The following is a 25747-nucleotide window of genomic DNA, read 5'->3' on the forward strand; positions in this document are numbered from 1 at the left end:
TTCTCGTACACCGGAAATTATTATACTATACTGGTTAATTATTGTATTGCAATTAATAGACAACATTTAGTCTGAACTTGTATACATTTACAATCACAACAATTCTATTAGTATATAATGTCTACCCATATATAGTTCTATTATACGTCACACGCGTACCTATATAATGACTACGGAATTCCGAAATTTTAATTTTCCTTAATTGTTTCACCCTTTTAACCCTTGTGTAGTCTATTGTTATCATATAGTTTACACGACCTGTGGCGGCTATGAAGTACGAGACCAGCGATGGTTATTGGTAAGGGACAACGGATTGAGACTCAAGAAATAATTTTAAAATTATATGCTACAAAAAAAAAATTGCAGAAAGCCGGCGGCAGCCACTCGCCGGGTAGGGTAGGTCCGCGACGCGTTCAAGGTCAGCTAGCGTCGACGTTACCCTCCGCGCTCGGCTCTCGTCGTAAACAAGACGCGGCCGGTGTCGGCGTGTTGCGGCGATGACAACTATAAGTACAAACCGATAACAACAAACGTCGTCGGCAAAATTAAAAAAACGTAAAAACAACAACAATACAGACGCTCATCGCAGTATCACATATTATTATTCACACGCCCGCTAAAACAGTAAAACGTCTACGGTAAGTTATATAATCGATAAGTAATAATACCTGCTACGTCGTTTCGCAAATTTTTCTTAAAAGACAACGGGAAGCATCGTGACATGGACTTCAGCGGGAAAAATGACCAGTGAGTTGTATACAAATTGTCTTTATTTACTACGTATAATGTATATAATAATATTATGATAATTATGTAATTGTTGTTTTTCGGGAGATTATTGTCCATTCGTCTATAAAAAAAATAGACGAATGGACAATAAGACATTTAGTATAGTAAGCCGCGGGGCGTCGGCCATTTTCTTGTCGAAGTTTTTTTCAATTTATTATCAGGAAAAAAAAACCCGGAACTTGATGACATATAAAAGTCTTGAAAAAATACATAAAATGACACAAACATGTTCAACATTTTAATTACATTTGAAAAAAGAGTTTAAATACATCAAAACCATCAAATAATGATTTTAATAAATTACGTAAAAATTAATATTTGATTTAAACAAAAAATACATATATACACACAAATATAATACTCAGAACATAACAAAACAAATATTCTTTCGTTTTCTTTTTTCTTTTTCTTGTTTCTTATTTTTTTCTTATTAAACTGTAAAAAATATAGTAAGTTAAATTGGGTAGGTAGGTACTTAGCAAATAAATATTAAATTATAAATGTTTTCTTAGAATTATTAAAGCATTAAATATATTATATTGGACAATAAAAGAATGCGCATAATATTTTCATATGTACCTACTGCCGGCTATATGTACAATTATGAGATTCAGTCTATAATATTTGATGATATTATTGTGAATATAGCAATTTAAGTATAACCTATTTCCGTGGAATCTTGTTTTAAATTTTCAATCTTTATAGCTATAAGAATTGAACATTTTATACATTTTTAACTGCAAAATAATTTAAAATTTTGTCAAAATTCGAATTTCAATGCTTATAAAAAAAAATTGTGCCTAAGTATTTTTAATATTTTTCAACTACTATAATGACAATATATCAGGAGCCTTGTATTACATAAAAAAAGCAACTCAAAACGAGAAGAAATATTTTGAAAATGTCATCGTATATAGAAAATGAAAATATTAACATTCAGTCAAATTTTCATGTATCTACAGTTAATAGTTATTCATTTTTAAATAACATAACAAAATAAGAAATCGAGTAAATATCTAATGTCGTATAAAAATATGAACTCCAAACACTCATAAAAATTTAATTTGAATTTCTTAAAGTCATTTTTTTTTTGATATAGGTAGAAACGCATATGGAATGTTCTATTACATTTTTAAATCTTAGAAATTTTAATTCAAAATAATTTGCAAATTTTCGTGATTTTTACGTATTTTGTCAAGATTTGAACTTTAAATGCGTATAAAAAAAATTGTGACTGGATTTTTAATATTTTTCAATTGTCATCGTAACTTCATAAGGACCCTTGTATTACATTTTCAAGCTTATTTACCCAAAAAATAAAATTTTATTGACATTCATAAAAAAAAAAAACTAAAAAAATTTGAAACAGAAAATTTCCGTAAACAGTTCAAAACAAATCAAAATATTTTGAAAATTTTATCGTGTACAGAAAATGCTAATATAAACAATCAGTGAAAATTTCATATAAATACGGTCATTTGTTTTAGAGTTACACCAAAAACCAAAATTGATTTAGTTAAAAACCTATTTTGCGTAAATATTCCCGTTTTCCTTAATGTTTAATATACTTATGTTGTTTTCCCGGCACTTATAGGATTATTAGGAATTTTGCACCAACTAGATTCACTTTCCCATCAAATAAGATACTGTTGAAGAAATTCGAAGCAGTTTTACTGCCCCAAACAGCGACGACAGTCATAAAAATAAAAAATTTTAAATTAATAAAAAATACATCATTGTAAAATCAATACATTCATCGCTCTGCTCAGAATCTAAAATGCGAAATTAAATTTGAACTATTGAATTCTTTGTGACATAAGTCGAATCTCTATAAAGACGAGCCTTGAATAGTTGAATATAAGCATTAGAAAAAAGAAGCAAATGCATCAAGTTCCGGGCCCTAATTATAAAGTTATTAGTAGGTACCTATACTAACCATTTATACTGTATTGCAGCTTTTGAGTGTTTTGGCAGTAACCTATCCTGCGGTATAGGTTTGTGAAAAACTTTAAAAATGAGTGCAAGACTTTTTAAACCTAATTGATTTCAAATATTCATTAATTGAATTATGTCGAAATTTCACACTGTGTAATCCTAATTTTGGACTATTAAAATATATTTATGTTTTCGATATTAATACCGGCAGTAGACTTAAATCCAATATTGTTACAGGTAAATCGCAATAATATTGTATTGTTTATATCTTAATATCCATTTTTAACCTAACCTCGCAGACATCATTTCAACTCAAAATTTTAAATGTCTAGCACGCAATAATAATACAAAAGAAACATGTTTGAGTAGTGCAAAAGTATAATGTTCACTTCAATCTTACTTCCTCAGTATACATTCATGCTCACAATAATATTGTACTATTGTCTCTTTATATCCATTTTGTTATCCTCGTTGAGTATTACTGGTATGTTTGATAACATAATTTTTTTTTTATATGATTCGTTTGACTTTAGGTGATTTGTTTCTTCAACTGAATATCATTCTTACATTATTTTTTTTTTAATAAGTCACGTTTTATATAAGTCGATATAAATATTTTTTAAATTGTTGCTTATGATTTTTGCAGATCAACGACAAACAAAGATGAGGCAAAGCATGGGTATGATGCTCACAAACATCACGATACAATGGATGAAGTGAGTTTAGTTTAATAATAAATACATTTTAAATATTAATTATGAAAATAAATTGTATTATTTTTATTAGATTGTACTAGACCAAGAACTACCTGGTAATGTGAAGGACAATCATAATGGAGTTGATTTGTTAGTAACAATTAAATTTATATCCCTACACTTTTTGATGTTGATGTTTTTTAATTTTAATTTTTTTATAATTTAGGGTTGATAATCAAGTGAAAGAAGCTCCACATTCTGAGAGCTCGGACACATATCAAATCGATGAGTATGATGACTGCATGGATGAAGATATTAATATCATTACAGCTCCACTTGATATTTAACAACCTACCCATAGGTATTAAGTTATGAATGAATCACGATTCACATTGCTACTGCATTATTGCAAAATATTTAATTTCACAATTTCATACTTCAGCTATATTTTTTTATTGGTATACCGTATTAGACATAATAACCATAAATATTTATCAGTTGTCTTATTAAATACATACTTTTGACAGTAAAAATGTGTTACAGTTCTTTATCGTTATTCGTTATACACTAACCTTACCTTTAAAGTTTAAAGTATCCTAACTACAAATTAAATATATGAAACAAAAATAGAAGACTAAGACTAAGACAGTGTTTGATCTAAACTTCTCAAAAATTTTTTAATTGTTTATTGCTGCTTTCATAATATTATATCCATAGTAAATAAGCAGTTAAAATAATAATAATTCTTTGTGGAAATCGACAGTAATATTACCATCTTAAATAGGTGCAGTAGAACCTCAATAATCCTTACTAATTGGGGCTCTAGGTTGTCCGAATTAATGAAAGTCCTGATTTAACAAAATAACCAAAAGTGTGTTTGTATTTAAGAATATGTATTATATAATTATTAATTAACAATTGGATAACTTCAATGACAATATTATGTTATTGGATTTTGTAGAATTAATAATCGCGATCACACGTATTAATGGAAATTCGTGGAACTCGTTTTCATGTTTATTTTAGTCTGCGGCTTAAATTGCGTTTACGTGTTATGTCCGTTATTAAATGAATGTTCGGATTAAGCAAAGTCCGGTCTAATGGGGCCGGATTAATGAGGTTTTACTGAATCTGTATTTTTCAAATGCTTTTCTTCAACTTGTATTTTTCTGTTTTGTCAAGAATTCAAAACAATAGGTATGGCCTGTTAAGCTATATCAGTAGGTACCTATATCACAGATTGAAATAGTGCTTGTAAAAGAGAAAATTAACAATTCCCAATGTCTAATATTAAATACTAATTTCTTTAGATAATAGATAATTTATAGTACTATTGAAAGAACTTTAAACTTATATACTACATAGAATATAAACTACTGGTTATGAGTTTATGATATACCTAACATATATGTACCTTACATTAATAATTTACTAGGTAGATATCTATTATTAACTATTAATAGTACCTATATATTTAAAATGTTAAGAGATTATTAATTATTATTCCTAATAATATGATTTTCATATTATTTTATTTATACATTTTACTCCAAATGGATACCTACAAAATTATACAACAAACTGTATGATATGTAAATTTAAGACGTCATCAAATTACGAAAAATATATAAAAGAATTAAACTGTTGAAGAAGGCTGGCCACTATTTGTTTTCTCACTTAATTTCGTGCAACAGGCAAATTTGCGTTCAAAATAACCAATCTTGTGTTGTTAACTTTAACATAAGAGTGAATTGATCTATTATCAAAATTATTATAAGTTAAACGAATTATCGCTATTTGTACATTCTACTTTGACTGATTTTTTTGCAATATACAAGCATTTTTAAATTGTAACATTATACAATTAATTTGCATAATATTTGAAATATCGTATAAAAGTTGACGTACACGTCATACACAGATGACAGATGATATATATGACTTTAATTTTGATAATAAGTCAATCAACTCTAATAAGCTAACAACACAATATTGGTTCAACTGCGTGCAAATTTCCTAAGTTAGTTAAGTAAGTAACTATAATTCTATTAGTAAACTCAATATTACAGTGCTCAATAAATCGAAACCATTAAAATGTATTGCATTTGATATTTTTATGTATAATAATATTATATACTTTAATAGTTTAATACTTTATATAATAGATAATAGATTTAATGTCACTAGTCCAGTGTTAGGAACGTTCACTAAAAAAATGAACTCGTTCACGTTCACATTCAGTACTTAAAAAAGGAACTCGTCCACGTTCAAATTCATATTATTTTTAAAATGTTCACGTTATTTGAAAATACGAATGCGATTATCCGCGTTCATTTAATTTATATGTATCGTTTAAATACGAATACAAAATCGTGGAAATCATAATATTATTGTTGTTTTATACCCTGGCGAGCCCACTGGAATTTCATGTATTTTAATTTTATAATTCGTACCTAATATATTATTATATATCATAATAGTATTATAAATTAATATTTATTAAATAATAAATAAATTTGAACGTCTTAAAAATCGTTCAAATTCATTAAATATATAAACGCCGTCCACGTTTACGTTCTATTTGAAAAAAACGAGTGACGTTCACTAAATATAAACGTGAATGCGTAAACGAGCGTTCTTTCCAAACACTGCACTAGCCACTACCTATACTCCCGTCTCCCATAGTCCTACCGGCTAAGCATTTAGATACCTATGGGTATAGTATTTGATGGTATCTGCCAGTAAACTTATATGAATGTTTGTGACTAGTGACTATACCTACATAATTACATAGCTTCCACCGCTATGCTCGTAGCAATGGAACAAAACACAAATCTGATCAGCATCAACAAACAACAATATAGACAAGAGTGGAAATGGATATTATTTTGCAGATATCCAACTGCTCGATAGTAGTGATAACGTCAGTTGAATGATTAATTGCCTGAAGCCATATAGTTATAAATGAGACCTAGTAATAATTATGACTTATAAGATTAAATAATACTGTGAACAGTGCCGAATTGGCTAAAAAGTTCGGCCCTGAAAATAACCGTGTGCAGATAGGCCCAGGAACAGCATCCAGAATGTTTATAAAAAAACTGTTAGTATATTTTTTATATATTTTATTTATAGAATTCACTACTTACGAGAAACGCTGTTTAAAATTTTCAATCCTTAGATACAATAAATAATTGATAATTTGCAATTTTTGTTATTTAAATGAATTTTGTAAAAATTTTAACTTTAAATAGTTTTAGAATTTAAATGTCTATAAATATCTGTCAAAATATTTTTAAAATAGTATACTTTCCTCCGATCTTGTATAGAAAATGATAAAATAAACGTTTGGTGAACATTTGAAGTATCTACGATTATTAATTTTGAGTTACCTATACAAAAAAGTAAAATCTGATTTTGTCGAAAACTGGAAAATGCAAAACTATTTTATCTACCGTTCTAAAAACTCAATTATTTTCAACTATAAACTTGATAACAATTAATTACTTAGACAGGCATTGGGCATACATTTCGAATAAGATCTTTCATTTAAGTTCCATCATAAAACAATTTCGAATAAACCTTATAGAATGCTAGGTTTCAATGTTTTATTAATAAGAATTTAGAATACCTATAATTTTATGCAGAATTCAAGATTAAAAACTATATTGTATCCTAGTAGCCAGGGGCGACTCCAGAGACATGGTTAGGGGAGGGGGGGAAGTCATAATTTTCCCATAGATAATATAAGAATTTTATTATATTATCTGTGAATTTTCTGGCCATTTCGATGATTTTTTTTTTGTAATTTTGTTTTTAACAGTATAAAATTGTTTAGAAATACAGCTTGCAGGGACTGCGGCTCCTAGGCCCTCCTCTTGAGCCGCCCTTGCCCCTGCCCTAGTACAATCCACTCTAGACTTTGGATTTATATTTTGGTTCCAGAACATATCTACGTACCTATATTTAAAAGATCTTGAATTAGTCCAATATATATTTTTAATAATAATTGCTTACTTATAATAGTTACCTATATCACTAATACACATTTAGTTATTCATATAAAAGCATTCAATTATCAATTTGTTTGGATTCATTAGACCTAAGAAGACAATAAATTATGACATAATATTGTCTATGATCTATTAAATGTTTGTCCACATTTACTGACTTTATTAGGAATCAAGGTTCCCACATAAATAGGTACTTTTCCAGAACCAATGATCTGTTTCTTGTTTCCTGCTATCGTAAAACTATGGTAGGTACAGATTATTATATTTTTCCACGTGCTTTATTATTGTTAGCTAACAAAATATCGGCATCAATTGATTTTTTGATTCTAGTTGTGATGAATTTAGGTGTTATCTTGATATTAAGAAGTAGGTATTATTGATGCTTAAAATGTTTATATTATTTTTAATTAAAATTTTTTTTTATTATTCTGATATTATATTTAGTATTTACTGGTATTAAATACTAAATATTTTTTATAATGTCATTATACCTTGTATAGTTAATGTTTATTACATCAACATATTTGAATCATATTTGTTCTTTCTTATATTCGTTGTCAATTGTATAAATCCAAAATTCTCTACCCTGTTAAAATTATTAAAAATAAATAAAAATTGTAGTGTATGTATCCAGACAGTAATTTTCTGCTCCAGAATTTTAGTTAAAATAAAGCACTGGGTTGAGCTATATATTTTTTCAGTTCTTGCCTAATATAATATATTGAGCATAATATTATGTTCAAATGTAACATGTAGTGTTAAAAAATAATAAACTATAAATTTATTATAATAGATTTTTATTGCCAATACTAATAGTTTTTAGATTAATATATTTTATTAGTGTATAAAAAAATACTATACTTAAAAAGATTAGTTATAAAATATAAAAATCAGTAAGCATGTTAGCTTTAATAGTTTAAATAATATTTTCTAGTAAAAAAAAAAAATAGTGCACTCAAATTTTTTTTTTTTGAATAGCCCTTACATGGTGCATTTGATTTTTACCCTACTATTTATCTAGAATAATAACATTAAAATATTGATATAGGTTGTTATTTGTTAAGTTATTATGTAGAGCTGTGATGATATTTAAGATCCCTTTCCACGCAGTTTCCATACTTGTCTATTTGATATGTACCCAAACTTTCAGAATGTGGATTCACTTCTTTGACTTGATTATCAACCCTGAATTAAAAAAAAAAAATCAAAAAAAAATTAAATTAAATATTAAATATATAGTTACTAACAAATCAACATGCTTATTCTTCACATTATCAGGATGCCCCTGGGATTGCACAATCTAATGGAAATAATACAATTTATTTTCATACTTATTTAAAATGTGTACATTTTTAAACTAAACTCACTTCTCCCATTGTGTCATGATGTTTGTGAGCATCATGGCGCCCGTGTTTAGTTTCATCATTGTTTAGCGAAGCTCTATACAAATTATAAATAACAATTAAAAATGATTTACAACAAATGTACCAAAAAAAAAATTTAGATTATTATTAAAAAATATTTGAGTTCCGTGAGCTAAAACTAAATATAAATGTGATGTCCATATAGTTTCTAGGAATATATTAATATAACTTTTATTGAAAACAGCCCAGTGGCCAGTACTATCTGGGCATAGAACCACATGAATGATCTGGGACCTGAGTTTATAGAGAACAAAATAACAGAAAATTAAACAAACATTCATTTTTATATATTACTAGCCAGGGGCGGCTAAAGGGGGGGGCCTAGAGGCCACCCCCTCAAGCTGTATTTCTAAACAATTTTATACTGTTAAAAACAAAATTACAAAATAAAATCATTGAAAATTATGACTTCTCTCCCCCCCCCCCCCCCTATCAATAATAATTGGATTAAATATTTTAAAACAATTAATTATAATAATACTGTATAGGTGTATAAAAATAGCTGATCCCGTGTACTTTATTAAAATGCTAACTCTATATGAATAACGGTAAATTGGTCATTATTCCACTGACTTTTTTCGGGCTAGAGGGACATTCCCTCCCCCCCTCCACCGATATATTTTTGATATGGACATTTCCCCAAGTCAAGTTAATTATCGACTAATAATATTGAATTTAAAAGTATAATATTATTTATTATTTAATGACATTTTTTTAAAAAAAAAAATATAAAATATATAAAAAGTTTTTAATTTCATAAATATAATAGATTATAAATTTATATGTTTGATCAACTGAACTACTTACTTGAAACAATAAAAATTGAAAAAAATAATTAGGTATAAAGTAAAAGATAATTAATAATTAATAAAAATGATTAAAAATTCCAACATAAAGATGATACATTTTGTAAAAACCATTTGAATTCTGATTCTTTTGTTATTTCTTAACTTTTATTTTTTAGCCTTTGTTCATATTAATTTTTTTTTTTTTTTTTTGTTAAAACTATATACCAGTTTGAATATTTAACAATTTAATAATTGCTTGTGAATTTGATTCAAGTAGTTCAGTTGATCAAAAATATACATCTATAATTTATTATATTTATGAAAATATTAGACAATATTTAGGCATAAATGTATTCATATTAAATAATAATATTATATTGTTAAATATTAAACTTTAAAAAAAAATGGGGCGGGGGGAATGTCCGCGATTTATGAATAATATGTTTTACATAATCCATGGCAACCATTTATGTACAAAATATTCCATGGGAAAACTCAAAATAGTTTATAAATGGTTGCCATTGTAATATGGACACACAGACAGTCAATCAATAGACGGTAAAAAAATCAATTAGTTAGGTATATAAAAACTTTAATATCCTCAATTTATTTTATTCAAAAATATCATAAAAATATCTATGCTAATATAATATTGTATTATAATAATATATGTTTGTATGTAGGAAAATTTCAATTGGTTAGGTTTGATGAGAAAACGATGATTTCATGTTTTTTTCCGCCATTACCGTGAAAAGGCATTGGTAATAGGTACCTATAATGCATGTGCAGTTTCAAATAAATAACAGTAGGTCCCTACTCCTGTAGAAAAAATTTTGCAGTAGCCACCGGACACGGAAAATCGAAAATGATCCAAACGGGAAAATGGCCGCCCGTGGTTGGGCTGGTACAACAATAATAATATAGGACGTAATGAAACTATTCAACTCACTCGTTCTTCTGCTCTCCAAAGTTCATGATGCTTATTGTTATGGATTTTGGCAAATAATGAAAATTATATGACGTTTACAAGAAGCAATTACTTCAATTTTAACCAGTGGCAAGAGCGAATCGCGAAATATGGCTACTGAGTACTGACTACGAGAGGACCTGGTGTTTTTCTAGAAAATCCGATGTATCGACAACATCGATGTTTGAAAAATTTTGCCCATCTCTACTGAGTACTGATTGTATAATAGTTTGGACTCCGGTTTAATGTGTTGTTTAAAATGTATTATGATGTGCCATCCAATGGTCGAACGGCGATGGGCGTCTTTGACCTTGAAGGGGTTTCCAGGTGAACCTTGGTATTGGTAGGTGGTTGGTATTTCGTAGTTCGTAGTCAACGATTGTTGACTGTTTACGACGAGTGCCGAGGGCCTCTATGGTTGGTATGCGTTCCATCGAGTGTCGGTACGAACTACGAATGCTCGATCTGCAGCGTTCTCTTCATGCGTGACGGAAGGGACCGAGCTCCGGGGCAGGTGGTTGTCAAAGAGGCCGAGAAGAAAAAAAAGCAATGGACGATTAAGTCTAAACCCAAAACTGTAATACAATTATTTTTTTTCATCGACATATTGTACGTTTTCATATTAAACAGTAAAGTTTACCTTTCGTTAAGTTTTCGCGGCACCCAAGTACCACCCTTAGGACCTTAGTAATACAATAATTATAAACCTAACAAACCGGGACGATTGCATTTGGAAAACAATTCCGACTGAAGTATACAGTCCTACAGTCTTGTAGAGGATCGAATTAATTGATATTATAATAATATAATATACTTATACTAACTAGTTTTTACTTTTTAGCAGTGCCACAGTGGGATGCTACCATTGTGGGCTGTGACTGGTTGGATCAAATAACAACAATTCATTGGTATATTATAAACAGGTACAATATTATAGATTGTACAATTTAAATTGTCTGCCGTCTGGTATATTGAGTGACTTATTATATCAACTGGTTCCAACTTCCAGACCAATATATTTGATTTAAGAATTTTAGATTCTGAGCGAAGCGATGAATGTATTGATTCTACAATGATGTGTGTTTTTTTTTTAATTTTTTAATTTTTTTATTTTTGTGTCTGTCATCACCTTTTAGGACAGTAAAAGTGCTTGGATTTTCTTCAATAGTAACTTTTCTGATAGGAAAGTGAATCTAGTTGGTACTTTGGGGGGTCAAAAGTAAAAATTTCCCAGTAGTTTTCACACGCGACGTGAAAAACAAAAGAAAAATTAAGGAAAAACGGGAATTTTTACGCAAAATCTGTTTTCGAGAAAATCGATTTTGGTTTTTGGTGTAACTCTAAAACAAATAACCGTAAGGACATGAAATTTTGACTGAATGTTTATATTAGCATTTTCTATACACCATAAAATTTACAAAATATTTTGACTCTTTTTGAGCTGTTTACGGCCATTGTCAGTTTTCAATTTTTTTAGTTTTTTTTTTCTATAAATATCAATAAAATTTTATCTGTTGAGTAAAAAAGCTTGAAAATTTAATAGAAGGCTCTAGGTTATTGTTTCAAAGGCAGATGAAAAAAATTAAAAATCCTTAGTCACAGTTTTTAATTATAAGCATTTAAAGTTCAAATTTTGACAAAATACGGAAAAATCACGAAAAATAGCAAATTATTTTGATGAGAATTCATAAAAATTTTTCTTTTTAAATCTAAGATTTGAAAATGTAATATAAGATTACTCATAAGTTTGTCTACCTTTATCAAAAAAAAAATTTCTTGAAGAAACTTAAATTAAATTTTTATGAGCGTCTGAAATTTATATTTTTACAACATTTGATATTTACTCGATTTCTCATGTAACAATTTTCTTATTTTATTGTAATTAAAAAACGAATGACTGTAGATACTTGAAAATTTCACTGAATGTTTATATTAGCATTTTCTATACACCATAAAATGTTGAAAATATTTTGACTCTTTTTGAGCTGTTTACGGACATTGTCAGTTTTCAATTTTTTTAGTTTTTTTTTCTATAAATATCAATAAATTTTTATTTGTTGGGTAAAAAAGCGTGAAAATTTAATATAAGGCTCCTGATATATCGTTCTAATAGCAGTTGAAAAATATTAAAAATACATAGGCACAATTTTTTTTTATAAGCATTTAAAGTTCAAATTTTGACAACATTTATCAAATTTATAATTTATTAATTATTTTGTAGTTAAAAATTTATAAATTTTTAACTTTTATGGCTAAGGATTGAAAATTTAAAACAAGGCTCCACGTAAATAGGTTATATATAAATTACTTTATTCACAATAATATCTTCAAATATACTTGGTAAAATCATAGGCTGACTGACCGTTTTCGCTCAGAATCGTTTTTCTTATACAATGATATTATATCATTGAATTCAAATTTAACACCATCCATTACAGTGACCCACTTGTAACCTACCGTACAGCAGAGCGACATCCACTTATCCACCTTTTTATAATTTCCATTTGCACAAATAGTGTTGGAGGAACCTAAGTCATGTTTCAAAGTGCCGGGGAACAATAGTACATAATATAATAAAGTTACAAATGTATTGTTTTCATTTTTATAAACATTGATGCTGTTAATAGTTATTACTCATTAGTCATTAATACTAGTATATAAAACCATATAAGTACCTAGAACCAGTAATTTTGTGCGATACGGAGAGCGTTACCATGAAGTCATTGTGTTAATGCTGGGAGCCTCAAATTTTATTGTATTTTTCTGACCGATAATATCTTACAGTTACCATGACAACCAAACAATAACAAAGATGAAATGAATGTTATAAAGTTCCTGGGTTGCCCCTAGCAACCTCATTATACTTTTCTAGATTCTGAGCGAAGCGATGAATGTATTAAATTTATCAGACATAATATATAATATGTATAATACATGTATCGATGTATCTACATGCAGTGTGGATACTCCTTGATTTTTTTAGTTTTTACGCTTGTCCTTGTAAACAAAATTTGGAGTCTATAAATGATTGATTAATAGAAGTCTAATATATTTCATGATATCAAATGAAATATGGATATTACACATTTTTTCAAATTAAAAAAAAACAGTAACCTAGTTTTAAATTTTTTGTTAATTAATTATATAACTATATAAGACGTAATACACATATTAATTAGTACCTAAACATATTATTAAGATTTTAAAGATTTATTTGTTGAACATTTGATTTGTGTGATCTAACGTGGAAAAAATATGTGTTAAATGCCCATTGCCCAGTGGTTTATAAGCACATTAAGGGCTGTTCTTACAATCTCCGACACTTAACCGGCCGAATTCTGCCGGTAATAAAATCTATAGCCGGTTAGCGTTAATAGACACTTTACAGGACATTGTAAGAACGGCCTAATAAGTACCTAACCAAAAAAATTATTATATTTAAATTATTTTAAATTTGAACTTATTACGGTATATTCATATTTCTATATAATATTTTTCTACATACAATATTTGTATAATTTTTTCATACATAAATAAATTATGATTTTTATATTAATTGTGAAATTTATAACCAAATGTAGAAATAGGCAATTGTAGGTTTGAAGTTTGAACGAGACCCCTTCATTTGATTAATATTGGGAGACCCAGTCATCGACACTCCCAACCCTCCTGGTTTTTGTGATAGTGCCTGCATTAAAATAAAGACTGAAAAGGTTAAATAGGAATTGAAATATATTTAGATAATTGCTAAAGTCCATACAATTATCAAGACGTGTAAATATATATTAAAGTAAAGCTTATGTGTTTATCACCATAATAATTGATAGTGCATTAAAAAAGGTATGATGTAAAAAAATTTATTAAAACATTATGTTAGTTGAATTAGAATGACATAAATGCAATTAATAATTTAGAAAAACAAAAATATTGAATATTTTGTTCCCATTACCAATAGTAATTACTAATTATTTAAATATAATATGTCAATTTAACCTACTATAAAGTAAAATATTGTTTGAATCTATAATTTTGTACCAATGCAAAGCAGTAATCTAAACTTAAATCAATAGTTTTTTGCATTATGTAGAGCTGTGATGGTATTTAAGATCTCGCTCCACATAGTCACCATACTTATTGATTTGAAGTGAGCCTAAAGCTTCTTCAGTATGCGGTTTCACTTCTTTGAACTGGTTATGAACACTAAAATAGGTACAAATAAAAATATACATTTTACTAAAAATAAATTATTATAGATTCAAATAAACATACAAATCATTGTTATGATTGTACATCACAGAAGAAGAAGGTCCTGTATTTTGTATAATCTATAAATAACATAAATAAATTAATTATTTTCATAAATATTTAAATTGTTAGTTAATACTAACTTCACCCATTGAATCATGATGTTTATGAGCCCCATGGCGTCCAAATGTTGGTGGACGATTATATCCTGATGTTCTATAAAGATACATAAAAATAATTAGTTTCAAATTCAAATCTATATTAAATACAATTTTACCTGTTTCCAGTATTATCATGGTTTTCATCAACTATAAATTTATATTATATGATTATTTACTTAATTTTTATTCAATAAAGTTAATCAATTATGTATTTACAAATATAGGACATGTTTGGACACTTACATTCATCAAAGAAATCCTCATAGATAGCAAAATTGTTTCCTTGGTTTACCAATTTTGATAGTTGAAAATTTTTCAACATAAACTGCAATAGATTAGTAGTTGGCTTATTCATAACCAAATGCCTGGCATGTAATTTTATATCCTATATAATGATATTATATAAATATAAGATTAAAATTTTAGTTTGATAACAAACAAAAAAATTGTGATTGAATAATTATTATTTTTAATTTTTAATAACAGCAAATTAGGATTATTTTACCTGTAACATATATTCAATTAATCGTTTTCCATAACCTTGACGTTGTTTAGACTCATAGATGTAAAAATCCAACATACAATAAACCAAGGTTTCAGAACAGGTATCTTGTTTGTTGTAAATGAACAACTTTTTCCATCCCATCTTCAAAAATCCAATAACAGCAAAATTACTACACAAATACATTAAAGTCAATCATACTGAAATATTAGAGCTTAATTTAAATATAAAATAACCCTGACAATCATATATAACAAAAAATTATCTTACGCCGGTGTATTTTGTTCGGTCATCATGTAAATAACATGATCAGAATTAATAAGCTTTTCTGCACTGGTAATCGGAGTCTCTAAATGTTGAGCAATGGCTGAACTTTTTCCAATCTCGTCAATTATCAATCGTAAATTGTTTCTCAATCTGTCAAAACATAAGTTTATAATATATAATATTAAATATACACATTCGCAAAGAGTGGTGTGGCGTTGTCAAGCAATTTACGTGACAAAGTGATAATTTTAGGTTCTTAACGGACTATCGAGCAATGAATGTTTATAGTTTATTGTGTACACAATTTATAGTACCTAGAAAAAAACAACTTTAGTGGTGGTTTTTGGTAGTGAATTTGATCTAATTTGTACTTTTGAGAGATTAAAATTAAAATTTTCAGTATTTTATAAAATATCTATATTGAATCTTCTTTACAGAATACAGATGGTACGAAAGAAAAAGATTATCGCCCGACCCTCTGGGCTGTGTTGAGCAGTTTCACAAAAATGTACTTTTGTTTGTAATTTCAAAATATTATTCAAGAAGAAGAAACTTTCTCTAGAAGAAACTTTTAACGTATACTATTAAATTGTATACACACAATGACATTTACCAATTACCAAAGCAATATTGTCAACAATTAATTCAACCTACCGTAATTCAGTAATTGTAATATAAATTACCTACTAAAATAGCAATATTAATATTTTAATGTGTTTTTTATTATTTATTGTGTCTGTAATCACCTTCTAGGACAGTAAAAATGTCTCGATTTTCTTCAACGGTATCTTTTCTGATAGAAAAATGGATCTAGTTGGTATTTGGGGGGGGGGGGGGGGGGGTCAAAAGTAAAATTTTCCCAGTAGTTTTCAAAAGCGCCGTGATAAACAAAAGAAAAATTAAGGAAAAACGGGAATTTTTACGTAAAATTGGTTTTTGACAAAATCGATTTTGGTTTTTGGTGTAACTCTTAAACAAATGATCGTAGACATATGAAATGTTGACTGAATGTTTATATTAAAATTTTCTGTACACCACAACATTTTCAAAATATTTTGTATGAACTATTTACGTACATTTTCAGTTTCCATTTTTTTTTTCTATAAAAATGTAATTGTATTCGTTGGGTCAAAAAACTTGAAAATTTAATACAAGGCTCCTAGAGCGAATAATTATTTTGGTACTTAATACCAAATTTAAAGGTAAGAACTAAGAATATTATTTAGGTTATATCTGAGCGTAAAACTTGCCATGTTAGTAAGACAGAGACAATATATGCGGGTACTACCGACCGTTCCATAGTGCGCATAATAAATCCACGATTTACCGAGAGTACTAAATTTAGTAAGTTATTTACTCCTGTTTACTTCGAGAGTAGCTATACTATATCTATTTGGCGACTGTTTCTGATTATAGCTAATGGACTACCCGACTACGGTTGGTTATTAGAAATCGTTTTTGCATTCGTCGAAATATTATTCCGGAACATCATACTCACTCGTGGTTGTTCTCGTATCCATTGGCTGTTAACGTGTTGTCGATCTTCAGCACCTGGCCGACGTGGTTGTTGCTGTCGATTTTAAACTGCATGGCCATTGTTCGACGATATTTCCGGAAAAAATTCTGTACTCCGGTCAAACAACGTTGAAAAAAACGATAATGGCGTCTTCGGATTACTGTACTGTAAGTCGGGAATAGTTGTGCACTGGTGCCGGTCGTCGAGAGATTTCGACGTTGACCTAGGACAATATAATATTTTATTAATATTAATATTGTTGCTCGGGTGAGTCAGTGGTGTCGGGTAGTGGCAGCGGACCTTGGACCTTTGGTAAACAGTAAACACGGCGCACAGCGTTCCCGTGGCGACGTCGGCAGGGCGCAGGCTGTAAAACGACCGAAAATATAAACAAACTCCCGAACGAGACCGGCTTGGAATAATAATTATACCAACACAATAATTCAATATTTGTTGTTTGTTCGGCTTGTTTTGCCTTTGTTGTTCCTGTTGGCTGTTGCCGTTGTTACTTGTTGTTACTTGTTGCGCGTACCGTGTGCAGACAATATGCTTTGACGCTTTGTCTTTTATCGCCATTCGCACTCGCCGAATCAATTTTGGCTTTTGCCACCACGGCAGCCATTTTTGCATAGAGCATGTGCAGTGTGTAAACGCTGTATAGGATTTAGACTTTTGAAGATTGCATACGTATTGGTACAGAATTTTCTGGAATTCGAATCCCCAAAAAACATAATAATGTCATTGACTGCACTGACAATTAATGTCATTTTTTGATATTTCTAGTTCGTCTTTTCAGTATTTGAGCGTGGGGGGGCAAAATTTTTGACCAGCCCAAAATAAAACTGAAAAAAAAAACATCTCGCTAACAATTACATTACGCACTTCTTACAATTACATTTTTATCTCAATACAAATAGCCTTCTTACGTAATTTTATACTTACTATAATAATTACCCATATTTGAGAGATAACAATAACTAAATAATATTAATACATATTATGTAGAGGGATACTCAAATAATATATTACCTATTAGCTACTATATAAAGGCCCAAAACTAACCCATACCCGGCCTGACGGCGGTCCGCTAATGACAAGGGTAGGGGAGGGGGGGGGGGGGTGCAAACGCACACCCTGCCCCCCACCCAAATAAAGCCACTGGTTCGTCTACATAATATTATATAGGTAGCGGTGGTGTACTATTGCCAGCGAAATATTAGTGTATTAGTACAATTTATTATATCGTAAAAAACGGCGCAAGTATGCAAAACTCTACGTATAAAAACCGAGGGTTTTCCGGGCTTGTTCGTCGGGGGATTTTTTTTCCGATTACTATAAAACCACGTGAAAATCAAAATTAACAATATTATCACAAAACCTATGAACAATATGCATGTTAAATCTTTACAGAATATGCAGAAATATAATTATCTATCTATAAATGTACCTATATCCTGTAAGGCTATAATTAAAGTGTCAACCAAATAATTAAATACAGATCGTGGTTTACACGAAAAATTACATCAGATTGTTATTTATTAATTATTACCTAAAGGTGTATACGATATTAATATAATAATATAATAATATGTATTGGGTAATGGGTATACATAATAGATGTTCGTTTGCTGTTTGCTAATATTGTAATCATTTTACATTAATTATATGTATATTAATATTTTAATTTATATGAATTATGCTACTCACTGCCTCTTACTTACTGGTTACTGCCTACTCACTACCCCAGTAAGTTACTGGAATCGGACAATCGAATCATGTCAGCGAAAAACATTTCGGCCAAAATGTCGTTCGCTGAGATGACCTGATACCCCCCTCGCGATTAGTCGGAAATAAGCTATTGAGCATTTATTATTATTTATTTGTCGTTTCATATTTTTAAGTTAATAATCATCGTTCATAAATAATAATTATTAAGTTATTTTTTTTTATTTTAATAAAAAAATATGTACAACGTTTATATTGTTTATAATAATTATAATGGATAACTTTGTTTGAATTTATAAATGATTGAAAATTAAATAAAATACAATTTACTAGTTACCTCGTACATAATAATAACAGTTTTGTTTTGTATAGATTTATGGGTTTATTTATGATCGGTTATTGCCTAGATGTGTTTCCATTAAGAATAGTATAATAGATTTGTGATATTTAGTTTGTTGTTATTATTAATTTTAAGTAGGTAATACAAGTAGGTACAATATAAGTTTTATAATTTATCAATAATTGATAGTATTTTATATGTTATTTATCGTAATAGCTGACAATTATTAAATTTATTACGTTTTAGTTATGTAAAAATAGTATAATTATGCAGATCTTTGATTTGTATTGTATAATTATAATTTTCTGGTAGGTACAATTTATGCAAATATCTATTAATAATTTAGGCTACCTACCTATTATTATTTACTAAGCAATATGGTGTAGAACTGGAAAACATATTAAAATAAACCTTGTATTTTAAATCTTGATTTTTCTTGTACAGAATCAGCTGTATCTGCTTACTAAAATATATTTGAATTTGAAATTTCGCGTTACGTTACGTTCAAAACGTTAATTTATGCATAGAAATACACATTATATTTTATAGATGTTTCAATGGTTATTGGTTGCTAAATATTCAAATTGGAATAAATAAGTTTTTAAATTGTACCTACTAATAGTTTTGCCTAATAGGCCAGCACTTAGCAGCGATACTACCTTGCTAATACCTTGTGATGGCCCTGTCTCCATATAATAGATACCTCCGTCCTACCTATTAACATAATGTAAACATCTGTACTAAATACAATATACATGTACATAATATTATGCATAAATACGTTGACGATTGTTTTAAATAATACACTATGATATTATTATCATAAATATATGTGAAATGCAATACTTATATATAGGCATTTTCTTTTCATGACAAAACATAAAACTATACATATTGTGTTCGAAACAATGATGGACATGTCGCAAGTAGCATCACTTATAAAAATTTGATCGTGAAGGTAAACCATGTCATATTATTAATCATTATATATTATAGATGATGTATTAGTGTAGATTTTTGACATATTGCTTACATAAAATATGTGAAACGGGCATAGATACTTATACAGTTATAAATGTGCAACTGTTCGAGGGTAGGTATTGGAACAAGCAGTGTTTGATTAATTAACCCAGAAAATATAATTTGAAGTGGTGGTGGATATAAATATATAATATTCTTATTATAATCATTAGTTAGCATTCAAAAAATGCTATAGATTTAAATGTACAAAAAAAAAATAGTGTTTTAGCTAGAAGTTTGAATGTATTATTTTTTTCTGGATTTCAGTCAAAACTTAAACTGACACCTTTTGGGCACATAGCCGCAATGTCAGTTTTTGACTTTAAGGGGCTTTACATATTTAAATGAAACATATCCGTGGGGGAAAGAACGTTAACAGAAATTATGACAACAAATAAAACATTAGTTGAATAGTGTGAAAATAATAGCTATGCCCTATGACAAAGAAACACAAACCTGATATGGATATAGGTATATTAGTTTTCTGTTATATTTTTAAAAAAATAAGTTGAGAACATTTTGCATTTTTAAAATTTTTAAGTACATGCTGTGTTTTGGGGTTTTTGAGCAAACCTACCAGTTAGGTTAGGTTAGGTAATAATTGCGGCATAACGCTTTTTGAAAAAAAATTACAAAAATTATACCGATATCTACTCGTACATCCGAATTTTTATAACGCACTTATAATACGATTTGCATATCAAAATGTATTTGGCTTTACCTACGATATTATTTTTAAAAAACCTGGTAGTTAAGTGTCGGAAGTCACTCAGTATAGGCCACATAACATCCCCACATGTGGCCAAGGAAGAATCTCATACCTCAATCACGGAACACCCATTACGGTCAACTGGCAATGACATGTATTTCACTGTGTTTCATACTTTCATTAGATGCTATTCTCATATTAAAATAAAAGTGGTTTGTAAAGTCTAATACAATATAATATTAATTTGTGTCTCCTCAAACATTTTTGAATATTATACGTTTTTCGCGTGTTATTCATGAAATTTTGATATTGTCTTGTAGTGTTGTAAAAAAATTGATTTTTAGTTTTTATAAACAAAGCTAATGTTAAGTGTTAACTGCCTATTTTTTCAAACAGAATTTAATTTATCTTTATTAGTCAGAATTCAGAATAGGTCAATAATGTCGTGTGATATAGGTTCCTACTGATATATATTATTTGTATTAAATATCAAAATATTTAATATATCACTAGAGGAAATGGTATTTAGGTTTCCCGATAATTTTTTTTCATATATTATAATAATATGTTCTGTTGTGCGGCGACTAACAACAATAAATTATTAGTCCTTAAACTTTAAACTTTAAAGTATAATTAAATAATATATTACGACATAATATTATGTAGGTATAGCCCAAAGGTAAAATTTCAGTTTTTGACTTGGAGGGGCTTTACATATTTAAATGAAACAGACCCGTGGGGGGAGGGCTCTGCCACCACACTCCCTGTTCAAATACCTTTAAATTGTATTACTTAATGTAATATTATATAGGTAACACAATATATTATTTATCATTTTTTTTCTCTTCCACTTTCTTAAATTTAATATATTATAATACATCTACGATCTACCTATTACTAAAATGAAATATATTTGTATTAAAAAAATTTCAACATTTAGGTACATACTATTTTATAATATATATATTAAAATTGTAACCGTAGATTCTAAATATCAAGTTTATATAAAAAAAAACACTACTATCGAGTATTCTAGACAAATTTAAATGTTATCAAAAATGTATTGTAATTAATGCAGTAAAACTCGCTGAAGACACTCTTTAAGGAACCAGCTCTCTAGAGCGTCTTAAGCGGGAAAGTCTCGTATTTGGGAATCGAACAAAACATTAAGTAATTGAAATATAATCGAGTTTATTTTATAACTCCTAATATAAGATTATCAATAAGTACACGTAAACGAGTGAAATTTCTATTTTTATTTTCACACAACTATACTAAGATAAAAAAATTATTGTAATCTATTGAACAAAAGAGCGTCGTATCCGATTAGATGGAAAACCGAGCCTTAACAGGTGGTTTTTACTTTGACTAGAATAAGAAATGCATAGGGACCGACGAAAAACAGCGTCTTATGATGCGGGAAAGCGTTTTAAGCGAGTTTTACTGTAATTAATTTTAATAGGTATACTATTATTAAACCTATTATATTATGTTCTGTGGGTGGATCCAATATCTACTGTTGAAAACACAGGAATCGTTGTTTATATACTTAATAAAATAATTTCTTCAAACAACGCATACTTTATATTAGGTAGATTAGATTGGTTAGATATGTTTTTGGGTGAAAAATAAATTGTATAATCTATACCTAATACCTACTTGTTTGTTTAAAGGTTATGCCGATCATTGTTTGTCAATGCTTATTGCTTAACCGCACACTGCACCGCACGTAAACATTTTTTGCCATCAAATAATTCGACAATATATTTATAGATATAATATACAAGAATACAAGATTAGTAAATAGTATATTGTCTTTATGATAGTAATTTGTAAATATATATTATTGAGTATACCTATAAACCTATTGACACGATAAAACAATTTTTTTTTATTTAGAAATAAAATATAAAATAAGCAATATAATGTACATCAATGCATATAAATAATAAAAGTGAAAATTTAAAGGCTAATATTATTAAAACCATAATTAACCTCATTCATTTGTGAAAAGGAAATAATTAATTTTAATTTAAACAATACTATTTTCTACTAAAGTATCTACTTAACTGATATTATATAGGTACACTATTATGTTTTTGGCAATTTAATTTTCTATAGGTAGCATTTTGAATTGAATATGTGTACCTACAGCTAACATAAAATCTTATGATGTAAGTATACTCTGATACTCATCGTATAGAATTTAATGAATTCTAATAACAAAGCTTGAATCTATTTTATTGTTTTGTAAAATCAAATGAATGTTTATTAACATAAATTTGAATATTAAGTAAAAACAATAAATTAATAGTATTGGTATTAGTTATACACTTATACGTATATACCTTAACCTAATACTACTATTGTTTATTATTATTTACATACATTTAAAAAATAATATCCATTACAATGTGTCAGTGTAACTACAGACATAATTTAAATGTGGATTATTGAATCCTGTATATTTTGCATGTTATTGAAATGGCAGAGGATAGTCCTAAAAGTGACAGTAAGTGTAAGTCATTAAAAAGAGTTATTTATTCCATAGCTATTTATGGTTTGAAGGAGTTTTGGCATATTTACCAAACAGTAATATAAATTCAAGTTGACAGCTCAAGATTATTTAATGGGGTAATTTGTAAAACTAAGGTTTTCTGAATACAAATTCATGGTATTTAGAGAAAACAGAGTTTTAAAAATATACAGCTTATATTATAATTTATTTCTATTGTAGGTAAGTACCTACTACTGAAACAGTGAACCTAACGTTTTAATTAAAAATATAATTTTACAAGTGTTGAATAATAGGTATTTAATTTCTGAAATCTTATAAACAAGGTAAAATTTAAATTTGACCGTTGTGTCACAGTCAATTATTTTAATTGAATTAAAAATAGTCAATTATAATTAAAAATGTATACGTATTTTGTTAATTTTATTTGTCAACTCAAATGTTGCTTGCACTAATATTTGAACTATTTGATACAAACGAATCAATTTAAATAGCAAAATCTTCACAGCACTGCACACACGCATTAATTAATCAAACTATTCAGATATTTTTAATTGAAATCTTCTGCACAAGCAGCTATCGATTATCAGACTATATTATAATATTATCATTTGAGCGACTTACATGCAGAACTAGCGGAATACCCATAGTATATATACAATGGCCTTAAGAATCAATAAATACTTTCACTCAAGATAGAATTATTATGCCTATAGTAGGCAGGTAAATATATACATGATATAGCATTCCGTTCATTCAGAAAACATCTGTCGACAAAACAGAATCTGAAATGATCAGTTTAAATTTAAAATATTTATTTTTTTTGTCTTAGTTAAACTGGTCATTATTCCCCAACCCCATATACCTACGTTCATAAATTCCATAGGTGATTTTTCCTCGAAAATATTCAGGATCGAATTTCCACAGTATACGACGGTACTATTATGTCAGAAAACTGAACAGGAAACTCTGCGTAATAGCCGTGTAGGTATACCTAATTTAATCTTTCGAATATGCAATAATATCTGCGGCCCACGTAAAAGTGTAAACCAATATAAATGTTGTTCAACGCGAATATTATACGCAAATAGGCACCTTTATTAAAGTTGTACATAGGATACAGAAACATTTCTACGAAACGGTTTGGACCCAATTATCAGCTAAAATGTCATATACAGAGAATGCAAAAATATTATATTTTATTACACCGGCTTAGGTACACATTATTATATACACAACTCAGGTCCGGTTCGGCAAATATCGAGACTATGTGCGAAATGATTTTCCTGTGCCTATCAGGCGCACAACGTGTTTAGGTTTTCCGCCTCAGCTCATCGATGAATCTGAATCTCAAATACAATATACAACAACAATGTGTATTCTAGCCAATTGTTAACCAATTAATTTACATATCATCGAATAAATTTATTATAAAAGTGCGGTATTGTATTACACGATATTGCCTATATATGTGATACCCGTGATATTATGCTACTGTTAATTTATAATAAGTAATAACCAACCGCGATTCATCATTACGAAGTTAACTTCAAAATATAATATGTAACGACCATCAACGAATTCCCAATAGGTAGGTCCTGATGGTCGTTCACCCCAACCCAGTGGCGTCATTTGGGGGGGGGGGCAAGGTGGGCATTTGCCCCTGTCTGATTTTAAAAGCAGCCCTATGGGCCGGTGTCTAGTTGTTGCCGTTTTACCATTATTATATTTTATTAGCGCAAAAACGTGCCTATAATAATGTTATAATAATATGCAAACATTTGCTGTCTGGGTAGTGGGTATTTTATAATATTTTCAGAAAATATTATAGTATGTACTAAGAAATTATTGTCACAATGATACATTTTTACTAATTGATTGTTGGAATATATTTAGACGTATGCGGGGACGTACACATTGTATGTATGGGTATGTATTTATGTATGTTTGTTTGTGTGAGTGTGTTTGGTGAAGGAAAATGAACAGTTAGTATCATAATCTCGTTTAGTTTAATTTCTAAAATCTAAAATGATTACAAATTCTAAAAACAACAACCCATTGACGCTCTTACTATTTATCATTGATCACGGACTTCATAACTTGCGACAGTCGTGTATGATTCAACTATTCTGCGTA

The 25747-nt window shown here is 28.6% G+C and overlaps 3 protein-coding genes across 4 annotated transcripts; 1 reads left to right on the forward strand and 2 right to left on the reverse strand.

Annotated features, from left to right (window-relative positions):
* Positions 1-530: 530 nt before the first annotated feature.
* On the forward strand, positions 531-3907 carry LOC132941626 (uncharacterized). The gene is made up of 4 exons (XM_061009766.1): positions 531-747; positions 3371-3440; positions 3511-3569; positions 3646-3907. The coding sequence occupies exons 1-4, from the start codon at positions 722-724 to the stop codon at positions 3764-3766; spliced, it is 276 nt and encodes a 91-aa protein (XP_060865749.1). The 5' UTR covers positions 531-721; the 3' UTR covers positions 3767-3907.
* Positions 3908-8230: 4323 nt separating this feature from the next.
* On the reverse strand, positions 8231-10755 carry LOC132941627 (uncharacterized). The gene is made up of 4 exons (XM_061009767.1): positions 10594-10755; positions 8800-8872; positions 8680-8732; positions 8231-8617 (listed from the first exon to the last, which is right to left on the reverse strand). The coding sequence occupies exons 1-4, from the start codon at positions 10617-10619 to the stop codon at positions 8500-8502; spliced, it is 270 nt and encodes an 89-aa protein (XP_060865750.1). The 5' UTR covers positions 10620-10755; the 3' UTR covers positions 8231-8499.
* A 3570-nt stretch (positions 10756-14325) lies between these two features.
* On the reverse strand, positions 14326-18098 carry LOC132941622 (alpha-tubulin N-acetyltransferase-like). Of its 2 annotated transcripts, none has more exons than XM_061009762.1 (10): positions 17738-18094; positions 17603-17669; positions 17285-17525; positions 15790-15936; positions 15523-15691; positions 15261-15402; positions 15134-15164; positions 15000-15072; positions 14881-14936; positions 14326-14811 (listed from the first exon to the last, which is right to left on the reverse strand). In XM_061009762.1, exons 1-10 carry the CDS (start codon positions 17930-17932, stop codon positions 14691-14693), a joined length of 1242 nt encoding a protein of 413 aa, XP_060865745.1. In that variant the 5' UTR covers positions 17933-18094; the 3' UTR covers positions 14326-14690. The 2 variants fall into 2 exon arrangements, with proteins under 2 accessions (XP_060865745.1, XP_060865746.1); XM_061009763.1 differs by having other exon boundaries at positions 14675-14811; positions 15005-15072; positions 17738-18098.
* Positions 18099-25747: the final 7649 nt, after the last annotated feature.

Source organism: Metopolophium dirhodum, chromosome 3, assembly GCF_019925205.1.
Source record: "Metopolophium dirhodum isolate CAU chromosome 3, ASM1992520v1, whole genome shotgun sequence".
NCBI classification, from domain to species: Eukaryota; Metazoa; Arthropoda; class Insecta; order Hemiptera; family Aphididae; genus Metopolophium; species Metopolophium dirhodum.

What these genes read in the sequence shown, in the direction of transcription:
- LOC132941626 (XM_061009766.1), top strand. Translation starts at nt 722, where the DNA reads ATGGACTTCAGCGGGAAAAATGACCA. An exon ending in ATCACGATACAATGGATGAA is followed by an intron (nt 3,441 to 3,510) that starts GTGAGTTTAGTT and finishes TATTTTTATTAG; the next exon opens with ATTGTACTAGACCAAGAACT. An exon ending in AATCATAATGGAGTTGATTT is followed by an intron (nt 3,570 to 3,645) that starts GTTAGTAACAAT and finishes TTTATAATTTAG; the next exon opens with GGTTGATAATCAAGTGAAAG.
- LOC132941627 (XM_061009767.1), bottom strand. Translation starts at nt 10,619, where the DNA reads ATGAACTTTGGAGAGCAGAAGAACGA. An exon ending in TTTGGAGAGCAGAAGAACGA is followed by an intron (nt 8,873 to 10,593) that starts GTGAGTTGAATA and finishes TAATTTGTATAG; the next exon opens with AGCTTCGCTAAACAATGATG. An exon ending in AAGAATAAGCATGTTGATTT is followed by an intron (nt 8,618 to 8,679) that starts GTTAGTAACTAT and finishes TTTTTAATTCAG; the next exon opens with GGTTGATAATCAAGTCAAAG.
- LOC132941622 (XM_061009762.1), bottom strand. Translation starts at nt 17,932, where the DNA reads ATGCAAAAATGGCTGCCGTGGTGGCAAAAGCCAAAATTGATTCGGCGA. An exon ending in CTGTTTACCAAAGGTCCAAG is followed by an intron (nt 17,526 to 17,602) that starts GTCCGCTGCCAC and finishes ATATTGTCCTAG; the next exon opens with GTCAACGTCGAAATCTCTCG. An exon ending in ACCGAACAAAATACACCGGC is followed by an intron (nt 15,692 to 15,789) that starts GTAAGATAATTT and finishes GTATTTGTGTAG; the next exon opens with TAATTTTGCTGTTATTGGAT.